The 20540-nt window shown below is 34.8% G+C and overlaps 1 protein-coding gene across 1 annotated transcript in view; it reads right to left on the reverse strand.

Moving 5' to 3' along the window:
• Positions 1 to 5004: 5004 nt before the first annotated feature.
• Positions 5005 to 20540, reverse strand: part of DYNC2H1 (dynein cytoplasmic 2 heavy chain 1) — a 158351-nt gene continuing 142815 nt past the window's right edge. Inside the window, exons 86-89 of the mRNA XM_071555104.1 lie at positions 17449 to 17558; positions 17039 to 17120; positions 11707 to 11823; positions 5005 to 5589 (exon numbers count right to left, since the gene is read on the reverse strand). Coding sequence (XP_071411205.1) covers positions 5431 to 5589; positions 11707 to 11823; positions 17039 to 17120; positions 17449 to 17558 — 468 coding nt within the window. The 3' untranslated portion in view covers positions 5005 to 5430. The remainder of the gene's footprint in view (positions 5590 to 11706; positions 11824 to 17038; positions 17121 to 17448; positions 17559 to 20540) is intronic.

A 20540-nucleotide genomic window follows, 5' to 3' on the forward strand; every position in this document is an offset into this window, starting at 1 on the left:
CTAGCCCACAGTACCACCTAGTGGGAAACAGTGATATGACTGTGCCCATCCCAAAAATGCTCTTAGACATTGACTTTTCTTCCCGACCTCAGTAGAGAGATAAAAGTTTATGAAACATCCTTGAATGTGTGGCAATAGCACTATGTGGGATACTATGAGGAGAACTCACCTTGTCAGGGATTAAGAAGAATCAGACAGCTCTGATGATGAAATTAACCATCTGGAACACCTCATAAGCATGATTACTAATTGCTTTTCCCAAAGATGACCTGTTAAGAAGATTCATATTTGCTGCTCAGAAAAATTAAGTGGATTTAACACTGGGGGAAGACACAAAGAATACATCTGAGATTTCTGAAGACAGCAAAAGCAGCTTATTTTGTCCTGAGATGAAAAACCAGTAGCAATTCACACTGTTCTGTAGAAACTGCTCCCAGTTAAGAGTACACATACCTGACATCCATTTTGGGCATCTGCATATTGCAGTTCAGGCGACTTCCTCTACAGCACCATCAAGCAGGAATGAACACTGGAATGATTTGTGCTCTCAGTTAATTTATGTGTTGGACAAGAACACGGTAATGTTGATGGGTGTGATAACAAAAAGGTATAATAATGGCATATTGTAACACAGACTGAATACCCAAATTCCTACAATGATTAGCCTCTCATACCTACATATCCACTCTAGAACTGGCTTGTGCAAGGCTTTCTGAATATTCTATCATGATTATTTTTGCACTATAATTAGGACAAATTAATTTTAAAATAAAAGGAAATAACCACTCCAATTTCCAGAAAGATTACTCCTAAGAACTATTTCTGGGGTAAATTGCAGTCCATACTAACAGTAATTACTTTTAAGTTGTTCAAATAAGTAACACCAATTTTATTATTTGATTTTCTAAAACATGCTAGTGAAAAGTCTTTTTGTTTGTACCAAACATACTGAGAGTGAAAAAGCCCTGTTCTGTTGCTTTCTAGCCATCTTCTGGAAAGGTGATGACAACTAGAAATAAGAAATCTAGACCTTAAAGACTGGCACTTCTTAAAACACATCCCATTAGTGACCTCTGCTATGAACAACTTCAGTGGCTGAAATTAAAAGAAGATATGAGAGATGGGGCTGTTATGCAGCCTCACACTCTGGAAGCAATGAGCTGACATGAAGGAGGATGGCCCCTCAGGCAGTCAGATTTCCAAGGATGCTTCTAATCTGTGAGGAACTCAAGTGCACCTTCAGTGGAGAATGCAGCATGAGAACTCACAGTGCATGAGCTCATTTTCTCAAATGTGACCCACTCTGTGTTGGTCTTTACACTCTTCCACATCTAATATTATTAAGTATAATTTATCTAAACCCATTTTGTCAATGAAAGACAGTCTATCAGTTTAAGAACTCATGACTGATATGTGATTATTTTGTGGATGGAGTTCAGGCTTTTTCCCATTCAGTTCTAACAATTATATAGCTGTCTGAGGACAATTTACTGATGAGCATTGGTCTCTGAAAGCTGAAATGAAGAAACAGAGTGGGAAAGACAATTTGCATGATCAAATCTACTTGTACTGAGCATAACTTTCCTTCCCCTGCAGTGTTTGGCAATTGGATTTTACTGATATTCTACAATTTTTCTGGTAAAATATCTTCAATCAACTTTACAGAGTTTTCTCTTGACACTAAAGCATGTGAGGTATTCTATCATCATTGTAGGTCTTGTTTCTGAAAGGTAGTTTATTGTAAATAACAACAAGCAAGTCTGATTCTTCACCAAACATGTATGTTTCTGTTTGGTCACACAGCATGCTCTGTGAGGGAAGACTTGCCATGAAGTTGCTAAATACACAAAACAGCATGTCCTCTAATGGATGGCAGTAGCTATATCTGACAGAAATTTGACTGCTATAAGGTGTAAAAGGAAGAAACCGATAATTTTAAAATATAAAACAAATGCATTTGTAAAAATAAAAACTTATTTTAAAGACATTCAGATATTACTGAACAATCTTCAGTATTTTCAAAGGTTTGGTTATTCTTCAAAGGTTTTTTCACTTTGTATTTTGTCACTTTGATTTCTATTGGTAACAATTTGCACTTGCTGAAGATTGCCTTTCTCAAGTCTTCAAAAGAGAGTGTTTACAGAGCAGTAATGTGTGTTTTCTAAGATCTCTTTATATATTTTAGTCTTCAAGTTCCTATCCCCTTGAAACTGAATAGCAGAACAGACTCCTTCAAACCACAGTCAGACCATTAAGGCATTTCTGGTGTTTTGATTTCTTATGTTTCCTGATTCACACTTCTGAATGGCCTATGCTTGTGATATAGCTGCACTTTGGTGGTAATAAACACTCTACAGCTCTGTTTTTACTGCCAAAAATATAATTTCTATGATATAGAGTAGCAGTTACCTATAGTATCTTTCATTTAGATTGCATTACTGGGTAGAAAGAAGCACATTATACAATGCAAACAGACAATAAGTATCAAGGAACACATGAGAAGTAATTTCTGTTTTCTCTTTAGGTCACTTGGGAGCCATCCAAAACATCAGGGTTACAACTAGAGTCGTGAGAAAGAAAGATTAGGGAATCACTTAATCAAAATAAGTATCAAACATACTGCTTAATACACTGTGAATGTAATATATACAGCTTTCAAGGTTTTGGGTTTGTTTTGTGATAGTCATATTACATAACTGAAAAAAATCTACTAGATTTCAAGCTGACAAACTAGTTTGTGATTTAAATCAGTTTTTTGTCCTGTGCTGAAAAAAACCAAAGACATCAAAGATACCTAGGAAGAGAGCGCCTTTTACATCTGTCACTAAGACCAGTCTCAGTGGGCTCCCAAAGGACTTCTGTACAAATACAAATATAATTTGATGCTCTAGCTATTATAGCTAAACATTAAAAGGTTGGGGTTTTTTTTTCATAACACTCATGGAAGGTCTCAGAAAGAGCAGAAGCAAACAGACATTCTAGTAAAGTAGAAGGGCACTAAACCAACAAGAGAACCAAACAAAAGGAGATTTAATCAAGCTGGTTAACAGTACTTTGTACTCCAAGAGAGAAGGCACTCTGACAGAAATGCATCTCCTGAGAACAAAACTGCTGATGCTGTGAGCTGAAAAATATTCTGCCATTCTAAACTTCTGGCAATAGTAGGTGATAGAAGAGGTAACAAAATTCCAGAGAATGGACAGTTCTGAGGGGTTAGGATACAGACAAGTTACCATTAAGAAAATGAATCAGTTCCTGACTCTGATAGAATGTTGTAGGTCTGGAGGAGTCTCTTTTACATCTGTTCTTAGGGACAGCATCAATATCTGCATATTAGTAGAATCAGCAAGGACTTCCTGACTAAACATGCAGAAAGAGGAGATTTGAAAAAAGAGAATTTAAATAATATTCATATTTACACTTGGCAATGTGGTAGGCATATTTGAAGCTTACAATTAAGAAAGGAAAAAATCCCCAACAAACCAAAACATTAAAGTCCCCACAAGGTTCTACTAGTGATTTATTGCGGAGTTTCTACAACTAATCACAGTAGATTTTTCTTTTCCAGAACAAACAAGAGGGGTCATCAAAGCCACCCACTACATCTCTGCTCTTTACCTTCTGTGAAAGTTAGATAAAAACAGGATGTATTATTTTCCAGACATCTTTGCCCTAACATAGGTAGTTATCTGAACAGATGAGTATCTGTATTCTTCTACCTGTACATAAAAGGAAGTTGGAACTAATGAGAGCCCCTAGATTCCTCAGTTTTGAGATATACAAAAGCTGAAGTCCAGGCTAGTTTATGGAAATATATTGGATCCAAAACAGAAAGTCACAACATTTTCTTTATGTGTCTAAGAGAATGGAAAGCCCAAGTTGCCCTCAGCAAAGCTAAATCCTCAAGAACTTGTGCATACATTTATATGAGTGCTTTCAGTTCTATCAGAGATTTTATCATTTTCTTCCAAAATTTTCTTCCCAGACAACTCCTTTCCAAATTTGCTACATTTTATTCTTCAGTGAATCACAGTGAAATGTATAAAGAATGATGAGACAATTATCTGAAAAGTATCTAGTAAATCTATTCTGCTTTTAGACAGGATTCAATTTTTAAAATGTATGTGCACTTGTATCAAATTATTTTAGGACAGCTTTTTATTAGAAGAACAACAAAAATGGGAAACTTTCTGAATAGAGACAAAAGACCAAGTTTAAGGGATGAACAGCAGAGAAGAAAAGAGGAAAATACTTTCCTCTGGAAGTTGACCTGGAGATGTGCCCAATCTTTTCTCTGATTTCCTTCCCCCTCCCTCAAACCATCCATGAACAGTATCAGGAAAGTGCAATATAGTCTTAATTTAAATGTTACTTCAAAATGAATATAAAATGTATCACATATATCAGAGCCAACACATCTATTTTGTTTTCTAAGCAAACTAAGAATTTTTTTGCCTTTGGCTTTTAAAAATATTTTCATAATTTAACTGCATTATTCCAGTTAAAATTTAGACACTTTCAATTCTTATGTTGAGACTTTATCATTCATCAGTAAAGGTGCTTCCTGCTTGGTTCTGGATTTCCTCCTTCTTTTGTGATTTTGTCTAATTGCATACCAACACTATGGCAGCATCCCAACATGATACCCATGAACCAGTGAAATCAAACTTGAGTATCCCTTACTAAGAACAAGACTCCAGGTGTCTGTCACATCACAGACCAAAAGCATTATTATATCCCTCTGTTATTCATTTAATAACTGGGTGAAAACCTCTTTTGTTTGTCTAAGGAATTCTTTGCCTATCTGGGGCCTTTATGTGAATGTTCTTATTGGAATTTAGTGCCGTTTAATACATAATTTTTTCAGTAACTTCTAGATAACAACTGTGATAGTAGTCTTACCAAATTTGTGACTCCACATGAAGTTTATGAAGGTCCTATTATATACTACCAATACAAAGGAATATAATTACAAGTAAAATATCATTAAAGAAGAGCGAAACATTTATCATGATTTTTATCTTCAACTAACACATTAACTTTCAGTTAGAGATGTAAGTTTTACAATTTCATTTTATTAAATTATGAATATGATAGGCATATGAATAACAGTTCCAATGAATAATGAAAAAAAGTGATCAAAGAAAAAATGCTGACTTTGAATTTATATTCAACATTTCTGTGCAGAACAGATTTCAGCACTTTAAAAACCAAATTAGCAGTTTGCTGAATAATGCCATGTTAACTTTTACAATATCTCAAAAAGATACAATGAAGTTCTATTCAAGTAGAATTATTTTAACATATTTAAAAAAACAAACAGGAATTAATAAACCATTGCTTTAAAAATATAAGAGCAATACATATAAATTTTTCTATTAACAAGTAAGAAATTAGATTTTTAACTTCACGAGTTAATGCAGCTTCATATTACTGATTTTTTAAAAATAAAGCAGCACCACACTGAATCCACTGGTCTTGGTTTCCTCCACAAGGTACATCAATATTTGTCACCACACGGTCTCTCTCCACACTAGTGTAGACTGGTAAAGATATGCATTCCTCTGGAGAATATGGACCATATGCATCCTGTCAACAAGCAAATACAGTAATTACTTAAACAACCAACAAAACATGAGAGAGAAATAATCTCCAATGGTTTGGCATCTAAAGGCAACACACAGTTTAGACACTGCAGACGTGGACAGGAAATCCTAGGTCCAGGTTACAAAGGAAAAGGATTACCAAGGCTTATCAAAAAAGCAGAGACTTCAGAAAAATTGCTAACTCCACAACTAGAACACCAGAAAGTATCTAACAGTGGTGATCCTGTGAACCAAATATCCATCTTCAAATACCATCTTCACTCAGCTGAAAATCCCCCCAAAATTAATTTCAAAAGCATCTGCAAATGAGGGCAAGGGAAGTGCTGAACAGTTTCCTGCAGGGAGAAGGCCCCTCAGAAGCATCTATGATGTACTACAGGGAGCTGCTGTCCTGGCAGGCTGGAGTCCTGGAGTGGGTGGTGCTGGGGCCCTTGGCAAGTCCTGCTGCCTCCTCCATCCCTGCAGCACAACCCTGCTGCTCCTTCTGGGGCACAGCTTGTGTTGTGACCTGCATCTGAGATAGCTGCAAGCGTGACACTTCAGGAACTACAATCAAAAGAAATATTAGCCCACATTTCCTGGCTGCTTTATGGATTAAGACAATGATTTCTAACATCATGGAATCCAGTTACAGAAAATGTTCTCTGATTCAGAGAGAACTACTATACCTTACATTAGAGCCTCACAGGACCTCCACTTAAGGCAGAGGCATCCAGAAGTATTAACCACAGTTTAGTTAGAACAGGGCTAAAACAAACAAACAAACAAAAAGCCTAAATACCCTAGTCCTTTCCAAATATTTCTAGCAGTTCTAGACATGCAGGAACATGCAAATAGTTACATTAGTAAAAAAAAGACCAAATCCCAAAAAGCAATCAAGTTTGCTGACTTTTTGATTGTTTTTTAATGCCTTCCATACTAATACTGATCACAGTTGCACTTGGGATTCTTAGCCACTTATAGAAAATACATGATCTGCATCCAGTGCCTAAATAGGAAATTATCAAGCCAACTTTAAGCATTCAAATTTGAACTGAGTGTATTGAACTTTCATCTGAATTAATTCACCATTTTTATTCTCCTATACATTCGCACAGGATTAGGAGCACTGCTATCGAAATGTTTACAATTATATAGTGAACACTACTTAGGGAAGGACCTTGGTTGGAGTCATGGCTTTACCCCTCAGTCTATATCCCAATGAGCAAGAAATGCTCTACTCTGAGAAAAGGAACAGTTCCTCTTCACTGTCTGTACTACAAACTGTGTGTGCCCTGGGTGCAGTTTCCTCCTAGGGCTCTGCATGGGGCATTGTCCATCTGTGTGACCATAGAATTTTGCTCAAAGACTCACTCTAATCTTCTACAGCATGTAATAAAGGTTTCATATGATGTATTTATTTAGAGCAAATAATTCAGGATTTGATTCAACTGATATATATTAACCATGTTTTCCATCATACTCAAAATGTCCCTTCCTGTCAACAGGGAAATGTCAGAAGATTTTCAAGAACAAAATAACAAAGCAATACACTTGTCACAAAGGAATTTAAGATAAAAATGAGTGTCATTTTAATGCAAATCACATCAAATGTGAGTTAGTGATGCTTCAATATTAGAAAATAACTAAAAACAGGAAAAAGGAAACATGCAAACAGTAACTGTTTCAACCACATGCCTCGCCATTACTGAAGAATTTTGTTGTCCCTTTTGAAAATCAACTTCCTTTGACTTTTGGACACCAGTATTTAAATCTGTACAGAAGGTCTATGTGGTGTAGTATTTGTACAGAGTAACTTAATAATCAGAAGTTTGTAAAGAAAATGCAGCTGTTCTCAGAAGGATTATACTTACCCCATTTATCCCTTGGTTAACATTGAACTAAGGCAAGAAGAAATACTTGCCAGTGTGAGATTAAAATGTTAATCAGAGAACTTAAGTTTTGCCAAAGCTGGGAGCCAAAAGTCAGCCAGTTTGGCTTTGAAGACCTTTTTTTTACACCTTCTAGGGTCAAAATATCTGGTTTTGTGCCTTTTTCAATCCCACTGATGTTTTAAGGAATTGCATCATTTGAAGGGCAAGGCCGTTCTGTGGAAGTCTTTTTGAAGCACAAATCCTTATGTCCTTGGTTGAAGTACAGCCCAAAAATTCTCTCTTTCAGACTGCATCATACACAGTTCCATCCCCTTTAGTGACACCCTTCACAGCTGGGGATCTATCAGTGAATTAAAACTGGAAAGGACCTTCACAGTTTAATGACAATAAGCATCATTTAGTAGACAAAAACATTCCATTTTGAGCACTGCGGCATTCTGAGGGGATTCTCTCAGAGAAATCACGTAGGCTACTTTTTCCTTTTTGCTTTTTTTCCAGAGAGTTCATGTTTATTTTAGTTTAGTTGAAAATTACCTCAAAGCATTGCATTATAAATACATAGATTTTGGTCTGTAGATTTAAAAAGAGGTATTTATGGGGAAAAGAAAACAAATTCAAAACATATGAATCCCAAGATAATATGTTAAAGTTTATGCACTCTTCTCCTAAGGAGAAGTAATGAAATAAGGGGAAATGCATAATGTCCAATTCTGCCTTGGTTTATGAGCACAGTGTTTGATTATGGTCAATTTTTACAGTGAAGTTCATAGCAAAACAACTCAAGAGTAGAACAATTCAGAAAAGCTCTCCCTAGAGACACTTTATATTTAAAATCTGGGAAGCTGGCAAGTCCTAGCTTGTGTTTTATATGAATTGTATTTTTTTCCAACATACAGATTTCAGTTGCTATTCATTTCAAATGTGAAGTATATTGGAAGAAGTTTGATTCACTGATTATTAAACTTTTATATTTTATAGATAAAGCTCTCTGCTGATGACACATATAACTTCTGGATCTTATCTTTGAAGTTTATTAAACATAGAATTATTCAGAAAAATATTCAGTAATCTGTTTTATTTCTAACACAAGATGAATGTTTTTCAGAACAATGGGAAGGCTACTTACTATCAATACTAATTTTCAGTGTTTTTCCGTTTGGTGTTACCATGGAAAACCACACACATTACCATTCTCCTCCATCCACCTCTGACCCAATATATTATGATGTCTGGTAAGTCCATATTTATCCCACACACCACCTCTCAAGTAAATTACAAATCTGTTTATTTATTTTGTGGGGTGATAGCCCTGATAAACTCTTGATTAGGTGAGGGAAAATGCCTCAGGCCCCTGGAGGGATGCTCCCAGAATCATTGTCAGAGGACAAAGACATCCCAGTGGCTTTCCAAAAGTGCTAAAGCCAGACTGGTAAGATTAACAAAGGATGGAGTGTTGTGGAAATGACATGGCCCTCCTTTGCCAAATCTGGGAACATAAGGAGCCCCTCAGGCCTATGTCATGGTCATCTATCACCTCAAAACTACTTATTGACTAAAGCCGCCCAAATCGCCTAAGGAAAATAAAAGACATAAAAGCAATTGGGCATGAGATAAAACGAGGGAGAAATGCCATCGTCTCTGCAGAGGTAGCTGAAAGCAGCTGCCCTGTCTCCTCCCACCTCTTTGGACAATGTAGGGGTGAGAAAACCATGTACTCTCTAAACTCTATATTTTATCTTATACTTCACTCTCTTACAATGATGCCTGGTATGTTACACCTTATAAAGTACCTTATACCCTTATAATATGTTTTTACTTTTACCTTACAGCTACTTTAATGCTAATTTCAGTGGGATGTATCTTTACTCTAAAGGTACCTTATTTATTAACTGTGTTTTGCTACTTTAATACTAATAAAAATAACTTGCTTTACACCTTGGAACTTAATAGATATATATCTTACCTTACATTAGTTGTTGTGTTCTTTTATGGTGTGTAGACCTCTTTTGTAACATGCGTACTAATGGGAAACAGCTCTATTCTTTCCTTCTGCTTTGTGTTACTCAGAAGGTGGTGTGCAGGTCATTTTTTTGCTCTGTGTTACCGAGGGGGGTTCTAGATTTCTGGTTTAGGTTGTTGTGTTTCTGGTTAGTAGTTTTCTTTTGTTAAGTCTGTAATGGGGGGGGTACAGTGCTGTATTGAAACTTAAGTTTGGTGTGCTTGTCTCTGCAGAATGTGTTTTGTGCTGGTTTCTTTTGGCGTTTTTGGTATTCAATTAAATGCAGATAAACATTATCACCAGAAATGCAAAACCCACAATAACTGTCACATACTTGTATTAATAAAAGTTATTTCGGGAGCTGCCGTAGAGAAAGTTCTTTTCTTGCTATTAACTGAGGCCCTGACAGTAGAGTGTCCAAGACCCTTCTAACCTGTGTGCTGTCCATTGTTTGACAGGCAGTGTTGGGTTTCTAAGACTTCAGTTTTCTGGAGATGCTTATAGCTAGTAAGTTCTCCCTGGCTAAAGTGTGGTCCTCACAAGAGTGTTGATGACTCGTCCTATCTGTGTTCTGTCCAGTGTTAGGCAGGCAGTATTGGGTTTATATGACTTCAATATTCTGAGGGCTCTTATAACTAATAACTTATTACTAATACAAGTGGAACAAGAAATCTTTGCATTTCTGCCCCTTCTTTTCACTTGACAATTTAAACACAGCAAACCTTGTAAACTACTGAAGAAGTGAAAAATCTTTCACTGGTAAACTTTGTAACAGGTTTTGTGGTGTTTTTATTTTTTGTCTTTTTTTTTTTATTTTCAGTATTTTCTTTCCCATCCAAGGTGGGCACAGTGGTGCAGATGGTGGCAAGAATTTATTTACTGCTGTGTTCAAACTCTAAATCTTAGTACAGCACTGCTGTACTATAATATAATGTTATATTTCCACTGCTGGAAATAACAAGGGGAGAAAAGTTGGGATACAATAGTGTCTTTGAAATGGAACTCTTTGCATAATATCTATCATGGTATAAGACAGATCTAATCATTGCCACAATTTATGATAATCAATAAACGTAATTCTAACTGAAATTTCAACTTCTTTGGCCTGGTGAACAATTTTTTTAACAGTTTTCTAACCAAACTTAGCTTTCTCAAAAGATAACTGCTGAGTTATGTGGATTGCCAATAATAAAGTCCTACAGTTAATAAATTCATTTGCTTATGAGTTATTGTCTACAGGACAGGATAAAAGTTGATATTTTTCCTTTATTTAATATACTGCTATTTTTATTTATTTTGACACAGATGTGGGGACAAAAACTGCATGCACTTCTCTTTCTCACTTTCTATATTTTCACTTGATTTTTAGTGTGAAAGCTTTAATATATTTTCTTTTAGAAGTGTACGTGGGATCTCCTCACCTGCCTGTCCCAGAGTTAGGGGTCTAGGCTGTCTCTAGAGTCATACCTAGATAGAGATTTATCCCACTTGCCTTACAATGGGATGGACTTCCTCAGATGCCTAGCTTTTACTGAGACCAAAGAAGGAGCTAAGGTAACTAAATCATACTAGGCAATCACCTTTTACACAATTAAATATAGGTGAGATGAATTCTACAATAAGCTCTTTTTTAGTCAAAAGACGCATCATTGAATATGTCCTATGTAACTTTTTGTGTTATTTATCAGAAATTGCTATTATAATTGGAGGGCAGAAGCAATACAGTTTTTACTGTTTGAATTACTTCCATTTCATCTTAAAATCTGCAAGCATTGGCACATTTTTAAATTAATGTAAGTAGCGGAAAGGCTTTGTTTGCTTACAGCTCACATCATATTCTCTATCCTTTTATTGATGCTGCATTTTAATTTAATGTTTAAAATGCAAGGAATATATATATTCTAGGAACAAACTTCCAAACACATGTACACATTTACTAAATAGACTTTTGAAAATATGCTAATGTTTTTAAAAGACATGGGAAAAAAAGGTATGACTATAATAAAGCCTTGCTTTCATCTAAGCAATAGAAACTAAATAATATTGACAAAATTATAGTAAGTTCCTGTTTAAAATAAAGTAGGTAACTGTTTTTCCTAGTAAAGACTGGGAATTTTATTTTGAAATGCAGGGGAAAACAGGTCAGCAACATCATACTGAAAAGCTACTACAGAGAAAAAATCAAATTATCGGTCTTGAAAGTTTAGGGCTTTTAATAATTTAGTACCTGTGGAATCCAGGCCATGTAACAAGGGAGAACAGATGACACACTGGGAGAATCATGCAGATTTTCTGAAAGTCGATTTCCATCAAAACGGCAGCCTTCCAGTTGCAAGCCACTGATCTGCCATGGAAATATAAAATATTCAAACACATGTAACAGATTTGAAATGTCAATAATGATTACACTGTGCTTTAATAAATGATGAACCATTTTACTGTGACCAAATTCTTAAATAATAGGAAAATAATTATTAGAATGTTCTGTGTGAGAATAGGAAACAAGATTTATAAGCAAGATCTGGACCACACTTCAGTGTGAAGTTCCTCAGATTTGGATTCACATTCTTTGAGATGTTGGAGAAAAACACCTGTAAATGTCATCAATTATGAAACTGCAGTCACCTGGCTTTAGGTTAATGGAATTATGATAGCAACAGACAAGAACACAGCCATTACAATGTCTAGAAGAAGAGAAGAACAATGACTTCCTGCTTTCAAAAAATGGAATGTGCAGTTACCCAGCTTATGCAGAGGTGAACAAAATACATTGAAATAACATGAGAGAAAATTTAATTTAACAAAACTCAAGATTTCCTAGGTAAACTGTTCTTTGACAAAAAAATTAAATAAGAACCACAGATGCTTCTATAAGTAACTATGCATATGTAAGATGTTTCAAGTGCTTTCTTTTGATTAGTGAGTAATTTCAGCCTCTGAACTAAATATTCCTTTTTTAATTCACTGAAGTCTTCCATAAATTAGTGACAGTGATATCTATTCTAGATTTCCTCTAACTAAAAGTTTCAATATTTGTTGAACACTTAATTTTTCCAGTAGAAATAATAGTACTTTCAGAGCATAAATAATACTACTACTAATAAGGGAAGACTGGTCTGATGAAGAAGTTTTAAAATTTATTGCGAGGTTGTTCAAAGGTCAGGCCATCCTGATCATCTTTAAATAAAATTTTATAGAAGTGGGTCACATATTGAAAAATGTCTTTCTACTCCACATGTTTATTGTTTTGATATTAGCAGTTCCTTTGACATTACAACTATGTAAAATAGTATCATTTGATCTCCTGGAAAAATTCAGTCAATGATAGAAACTGCTTTGAAGGCTAAGACCAAAATTTTTACTTTGATGCAATATTGAAAGACATTAAGAAAAAAACCCCAACATTACCAGAACAATGTACTTTCAGATCCCAATGGCCTGAATAGTCCATAGCCATGATCTCATTTCTATGATAAACAGTATAGAGAAATTACAACTACTATGAAGGACATAGGTTTCCCAGCATCCATAATATAAACATAGTATCTCTGCAACACAGATGAGGGTAATGGCCAGAGCAGACCATAATTTTTAAAATTTTAATTCTTACAAAGAATTTGGCATTTCACAGCTATTGATACTAGTTTAAGTTCACAAAAGTTATTTTTACACATTACAGTCTATGTTTCTTTAAAATACATTTTAGAAAGTGCTGATACCATGGCCCAAAGTGTGTGTGTTTCCAAAATTTCAAATTTTCTGCAATTAATTTTCCCTTATTAATTAAAGCCATAATTTCCCATGAAATGATGCAAACCAGAGCAGATGTCTGGAAGTGATACTTTCACTTCATTACCTCCATCATTAATTTATTAATATTTCAGTATGGGGCATACTGTAAAAAAAGACCTCTTAGAATGCCTTATATATCTGTCAATTGCTAAGAATATAGTTTCGCTATTAATACTGATATCATGTATTTGAGACTTGCCATATATTTTTACTTTTCACTGTTTATATTTCACCAAGCTCATAGTACTTACTACCCAATAAGTCTCCTTCCATATTTCTTCCTTTCTTTCACTCTTTTCTACAATAACAGATAATGGAATGCCAAAAGGAATGACTACCTGCTTTTGTACAACAGCACAATCAAGTCCACAAAGCAAACGGAAGAGATGTATTTGCATATCAGTGTGTGATTATGGTGCTGTAGCCATGCATTTTCAGTACATTTTTTAAAGCAATCTGAAGTGGTATTAAAGAAGGTGTAATTTTACACAGATTGATTCTAAATCAAATATTCATCATATCCTACTAGAAGATATCTACTCCATATCCTACATCTAAACTATCACCTGAATTAACAATGATAATTTACCATCTGATAATTCACACATACTAATGTGTGTTCTTGGTCTGATTGAGTCTTCCTTTGCCTACTTTGTGGTTTGTATACTGACAGTTCTACCACTGCATGCTTCAACTTACAGATGATCCCAGGGTATATCATTTTAATAGTTTGGCATAGAAGGATCAAACATCTACAACTACTGAAGCATGATGCATTTTTTTAAATTATACAAATAATAAGAAGGCATTTTCATCATACAGATCATAAAGAATTTTTCTTTCTTTTCCTTATCACAACAAATTCTAAGACATGAAAAACTTTTATAATTAAAGGCAAGAAAAAAATCTCAAGTCACAGAATCAACTAGGTTATAAGAAAAGAGCTGTGAGATCATCGAGTCCAACCTCCTCAAGGATATGTCTTCAAAACAGTCCCTAACTGACAGTGCAAATAGGAAAGTTACACAAAGTACGTATGAATATCCAGTTTAAATTCATCTGCATTCCTACTTGTTCCAATTCTTCCACAAAGACATTCTATTAGACTAATTAAATATTTGTTGATTCAGGGATTTGAGCATGACTCTTCCATATCCTGAAACAGAGTTCCCCAACTATGTGAGTATAGAATCAAGTCTCTTGGTGGAATTGATTACATAAAGTGAAATAGCACTATTAGCATAAATTGAGACTGATAAACCTCAGAATAGCCTTTACTATGGTTTGATTCCTGTGGGGTAGTCTGGTAAACTCCAATTTCTGATTTAGGTGAGATAAAACAAGGTCCCAGCTATCTCACCACAGCATGTGTTTAAAGACTTACCTATTCTGCTGATTGAATTTTTTTGGAGTCCTCACTCAGAATAGCTCCCCTATTTGACAACGTTAGCTCAAAACGTTAGTTCAAAAACGTTAGTTTTTGAAACTGCAGATATAACATTTATTTTGCCAGTCTTAAAATTCATACTGCTCAGGTGAACCAAGCTTAGTGTGCAATCCAGAGGATCCTTATCAAACAAGACACATTTTAGAGAACGATTTTTCTGAATCAATGACATTTTTATGCCCTAGTTACAGTCCATGTGCTATTTAGCTTTGCTAATGTGAAAGTTTCTCCCCAGTTTTTCATGAATATGAGGAGGGACTCAGGTAATGAATCTAAATATTCAGCATTGCAAAGGGTTCCAAAGCCTTCCTGCTCATCAAAAACTCTAAACAGAAGCGAAAATACTAGTAAATACTTACTAATAGAGATTCAATAAATATTGCTCTTACAGAGGAAAAGATGATATTCAAATCAAGTGAAGAAACTTGACAGGATTCTTATGTTTGTTAAAAATAACCACTCACCTAACTGATTGTACTATTCCAGTGGCAGAGAATTTGCTCTTAAACAAAATTATCTTTTTTACTTTTGATTCCTCTTGAAACATAAGACTCATTCTTGTAAAGCAAGATAGAATAAACTTTAACCTTTTTGCCTATATATGATGTAGACTGATAACATCATACTTTAACTAGTATTACCAAAAATTTACAATATAAATTTTCACATAGTAGAAAATGATAAACTTCAATTAGAAGTTTAATAACAATTGGAGTACTGTTATAAAACTCTTTCCTCTATTTTTTTTTATTTTCCAAGCAGCTATTTCATTCTAGCAACTCTAAAATATTGTAACTTTTTTAATATATGAAAATAGTGAGATAAAATTATTTACACAAGGAGTTGAGGTATTTCACATTGACTTCTGACATTTTTCAAAGATGTTAAGATGGTTTTGAAGAAGTTCAGGCTCCTAGAAACTGCAGCCTATTAGAATGAGTGATTTGAGATGGGAAACTCAGTTTTGTCTTATTGTTATGGACTTAAAAGTCTTGGCTGAATCTGTAACCCTAGAATATGTGATTTGCAGGTTCCAACATTTGTCATATACCAGGTATATTCCAAGGAACTGAACTGCCCTAGATATCCCTTGATTTATTTATCTCCAAGTTCTAGACTTGTACCTGCTCCTCATTAAATGAAGCAGGCAACCATTATTCTTACTTAGATACTGAGACTGAATAATTCTCAAAATAATATTCTCTAGTTCCATAGGAATTAATTAAAAAAAGTTCTAAAGACTGTATTATATAAAGGTCAGATTGGATGATTAGTTACCTTTACTGGCCTTAAAATCTATTAAGATTTCAGAAATATGAATTCTTACACATTCTGTATTAATAATTTTAGGCAATGTCAGCAGCCAGCCCAGATCCCTAATATCTCCCACAGCCTTGTTTCTGCCTGCATCATCAGACTACAGAAAGTGCCCTGCCCCTTGATTCTCTCTCCTAGTCTAGCAATCTCTCTGCTTTAGCTGCACACAAGCACACAGTCACAAGGTGAGTGCCCTGCGTCAGTCACACGTGTTTCTGGGAGAATGCAGTTTTAAGTGCCTTGCTCCATGCTGAACACAAAACTTGGAGCTCTGCAGGATTATCATGGGACCAACTCTGTTGGAACACATACTGTAGTAAACTTACTTGTCAATTGTCTAGAAGATTAAGTAAAATAAAGCTTCACAGAAATCTGGATTCAGCCAAAGAGTCAGTTTAACCTGAAACGTCAGGAAGCTAAACTAAACCATTTGAGGAGTCATCTCTGCTTTGCTGTCAAAGCAATCAGTAGTGACTTCGTGGCTGCTTCCTGTAGGCCTAAGATTAAACTGTTAATTAATTAACAATTTATTGTTTCTTTACTGTATCAAAAAGTAACCATATTGTAGCTTACCTTGGTTTACTTCCTTAGAAGTCTCTTTTCAGTGATTCAACAAATGCTAACATGGCCTTTGACAGATTTACATGTGTATGTCCCTTTGCTACATGCCACAAGTCCTTCTGGAAAAGCGTTAGATTTAAACTAATGGAATTGCAGCCTCAATTTTTCTCTAAGAGGTGGTTGAAGAGAATGGAGCAAGAATAAGCTTATTTTTTCAAGGAGCACTATGACTAGGGAGGAGAAAAAAAGATAATGCCATCCTTTTACAATTTTTGTGGCTCATCTACCCTTTTTGTACCTGTATACCATTAACCAGCCTTTGTATCTCAAGTGTACCAATGTATTTATAGCTCAGTTTTCCAGAAAGTTTATGGGCAGATGACTTGGACTATGCTACTAAAATATCCTCATAAAATTCTAGTAAAACATCCTAGTAAAATACCTTAACTTGGAGTTTGCCTTCCTGTATTTGCCCTTTCCATGAAGCTGTAAATTTAAGGCTGTCCACTGAACAGCTCATTACTCTGCAAAGGAAACACATACACAGTAAATCTTACAGACGTGTAACAGGAAATCAAACAAAACCCAAATCCAATATATTTTCAGTTTGTACCACATTATACTCTTACTTTAAAGAAAAACACATCTTTAGCTTAATCTAAGAAAATAACAATCAGCATTTAAACAAGTAACTCACAGCTATTTTACTTAAAGGCAAGAAATAAAAATGAGATGACTAATGACAGCAATTGATATAACTTGTTGGATTTATGTCCTGAAAATTAAATAACCATCTTCACACATAGGGAACATAGCACATTAGCACAAAAAGGCAGATTATTTTTCCCTCACCTTGCAGTCTCCTGGCGTAAGGCATTGAGAAATGTGTCTGGATGAAACAGCTCTGAAAGGTCAAGGGTATCTGACAATAGTTTCTGCTTCTCTGCTTTTTCTACCCAATTCTAAAACAGAAAATAATAAAAAAAATTAAAAAAATTTAAAAAAGGAAAACAAGGAATCCTGAAGTTATTGTGGGGCTTTTTCACCATTTTGAGTTAATGTGGGTTTGTCAATAATTATGATTAATGAAAAATGCTTGTGCAAATATACTGTAACTTCAAAGATTAATATTAATTTCAATTATTTAAAATTGGTTAAAAGGAAATGAACGCCATTAAAAAGAATAAAGAATACCAGCAGTTTATGTGTTAACATGACTCATCCATTCTAAATAAACTTCTGTTTCATTCTTACACAGTGCAGCTTACTTTGTACAGTGAAAATTTATCAAGCTTCTAACACTGATGAAACCCTATTTCACCTTTACTTACAGGGGAGTTTATGCTTTCCATCAAAATGGCTGCCATTAATGTCTCTCCTCTAATAAGTTCAGGCAAGTAACTGCATTCCGCTCAAGTATGCTTTAAGATTGTTCTTTTGTATAATAGTCATATTATATTCAAGAAACAGTTGATTTTCAATCTGCAGTAAGAGTTTCTATAAGCACTTAGCTTTCTTCTTAAAAAGATATCTCCTGCTATTGGGTTGACACTGCCATTTTTAGTGTATCAGTTTGATATATGAATTCATAGAATTTATTATAAGATAAAAACCGGCTCTGTTATATTTGGTAATAAATGAAACCAATAAAGTCAGGGGGAATAACTGTTCTCAATCATCCTTACAGAACACATGTATCAACCTTCTTCTATCCTTTCTTACATGTAACTATAAAACCTGTCACTGGAGCAGCAAGCTTAGAATTTCCCAACACACCACATTATGTGCCAACATGAGAAAGATACACACATTGTACCTTGAAATCTTGATAAGTGCGCTAAGTAATGCAATCTGCGTTTGATCCTCAAAATACTAATAATAGCACACTAAAGAATTTGTTATCTTCAGACAAATTATTTAGGTACCTGAGGGGGTATGCAACATGCTCAAAATCCTCCTTTGAAACTTTCATAATGTAGCTCTTTGGTACAATTTCTTTACAGGATATAGTTGCAGTTCTGACTATGGTACTGTAGTATAAACCTGAAGTCACTGTATAACCTACTGTATAAGCACTTGCCAGCCATGTGCTTCTACACAGAAACATTATGTTCAAGGCCAGGATGGCTTTGAGCAACCTGGTCTAGGAGGTGTCCCTGTCCATGGCAGGGGGATTGGAACTAGACGATCATTAAGATCCCTTCCAACCCAAACCATTCTGTGGTTCAACAAATACTTAGCCAGAAACTAATCAGAGACCAAGATTCCACAAGCTGTCACCAAACAGTGAGAAATAAGCACCATCCTTTTTTAAATACCAACTACTAGAAGATTATAAAATTGCTCTAGTCACTGAATAAAAATCTTGAATGTTACACTCTCATTGCACAGTGCATCTGCCAAGCATCCATATCTCATTTTAAAAGTACTTTATTGTATTTAAACTGCTGACTGATGAATAATGCTGTAGAAGCATTTTGGAACTGACAAAATCATCTAAAATGCAAGTAAATATCACTCAGTAAATTTTATTTTATTATGTCAGTGTGTCACACACATCTCCATGTTTCCACCATGTTCACACCTTTAATCAGTGATCTTTTTATCTGCCACATCACTGATTATGAGCCCTTAACCTAAATGATTACGAATCAGGTAGGAGATGTTTTCTTTCCATTTTCATTAGATAAATGTACACAGTTAATGACTCTTGTCTGCATAATTCTTTTAATGACTTTATGTAAACCATTTCTTTCATCATATAGCAGTAACTCTGCATTCTGGTTATGGGGGATTTTGTAAGTTGTTTTGTGTAATAAAAGTAGACATATTCATTTCAACTTATATTTAATATAATAATTTTATTGCTGTCATCAAATAAACTTCTAATGTAAATGCTAAACACTGGCAGGAACACAGATGTTTATATTCCACTCAATTAAAAGACCAGTATGGGTGATATTAATTCTGAACTCATATAACTAATTAGCACTAGGATATACACAATAAGAAAATCTTCCATTAGATCACAAAAGCGAAGTTCATAATGGCTTCTACTGCTCTACATAAAGGTGAAGACGTAGCTCATTCATAGCCAACTGATAAATAGTTTAAGATTTAGATGCAGTAAAATGATAATATAATCTATTTTACAACACAATTGTAAAAAATATTAATGTTTTATATGACCACATGTCAGCATGTGCTACAGTCTCAAAAGATAACACCAGTCTATGAGAAGGATCATTTGTCACTAGTACAACCACTGCCACTGCTGTAAGGCTTGGAACAGATCAGGTGTTGAAGGGAAGGAAGTTTAAGATAAGCTGTAGAAAGACTGAAGGGACTTTTCTTGGAGAGGAGAAATCCTGTACCAGATAATTCTCCCCTCATCTCAACTCCTATGAAAATGTATAATTGACTATGTACGTCAAAGTGATGCAAAGTTGTTTGACTTCTTACTCATCCTGGATGGCCATGTAACATTTCAGTCTGAAGGGCTTTTTTTCATTACCAACTCAGAAGAAAACTTTGCCTTTCTTGCCACATACACCACAATAATGCATGAATTTGTCACTTCTCAGCTGCATTACAGTAAGAAGACTACCATTAGCTCCAAGAATGTGTACAATTTAGCTACCTGTCTCTTTGTGGCTCAGGCCAGTACCTATGCTTTTTCAGCTGCTATCTCACTCCTAGCTCTCATAACATGGTCTTTAAGAAATTTGCTGCAGCTCAGATTTTCTTCTTCAAAACAGCTAATAATCAAGATCTAAATTCACTTAACCATTTTCAGTGTATTAATTAATACATTTTTATTTAGATATGGTGCTATAAAAGGTATACTAGAGCTTAAATAGTGTATAACTTATTTTTTAAAATAATTTTATATCTAGAATTTCTATTTTACTTAAAATGTTGTCTACAAGGTCAAATATCCTAAG

The sequence above is a fragment of the Pithys albifrons genome, chromosome 1, assembly GCF_047495875.1.
Source record: "Pithys albifrons albifrons isolate INPA30051 chromosome 1, PitAlb_v1, whole genome shotgun sequence".
Lineage (NCBI taxonomy): Eukaryota > Metazoa > Chordata > Aves > Passeriformes > Thamnophilidae > Pithys > Pithys albifrons.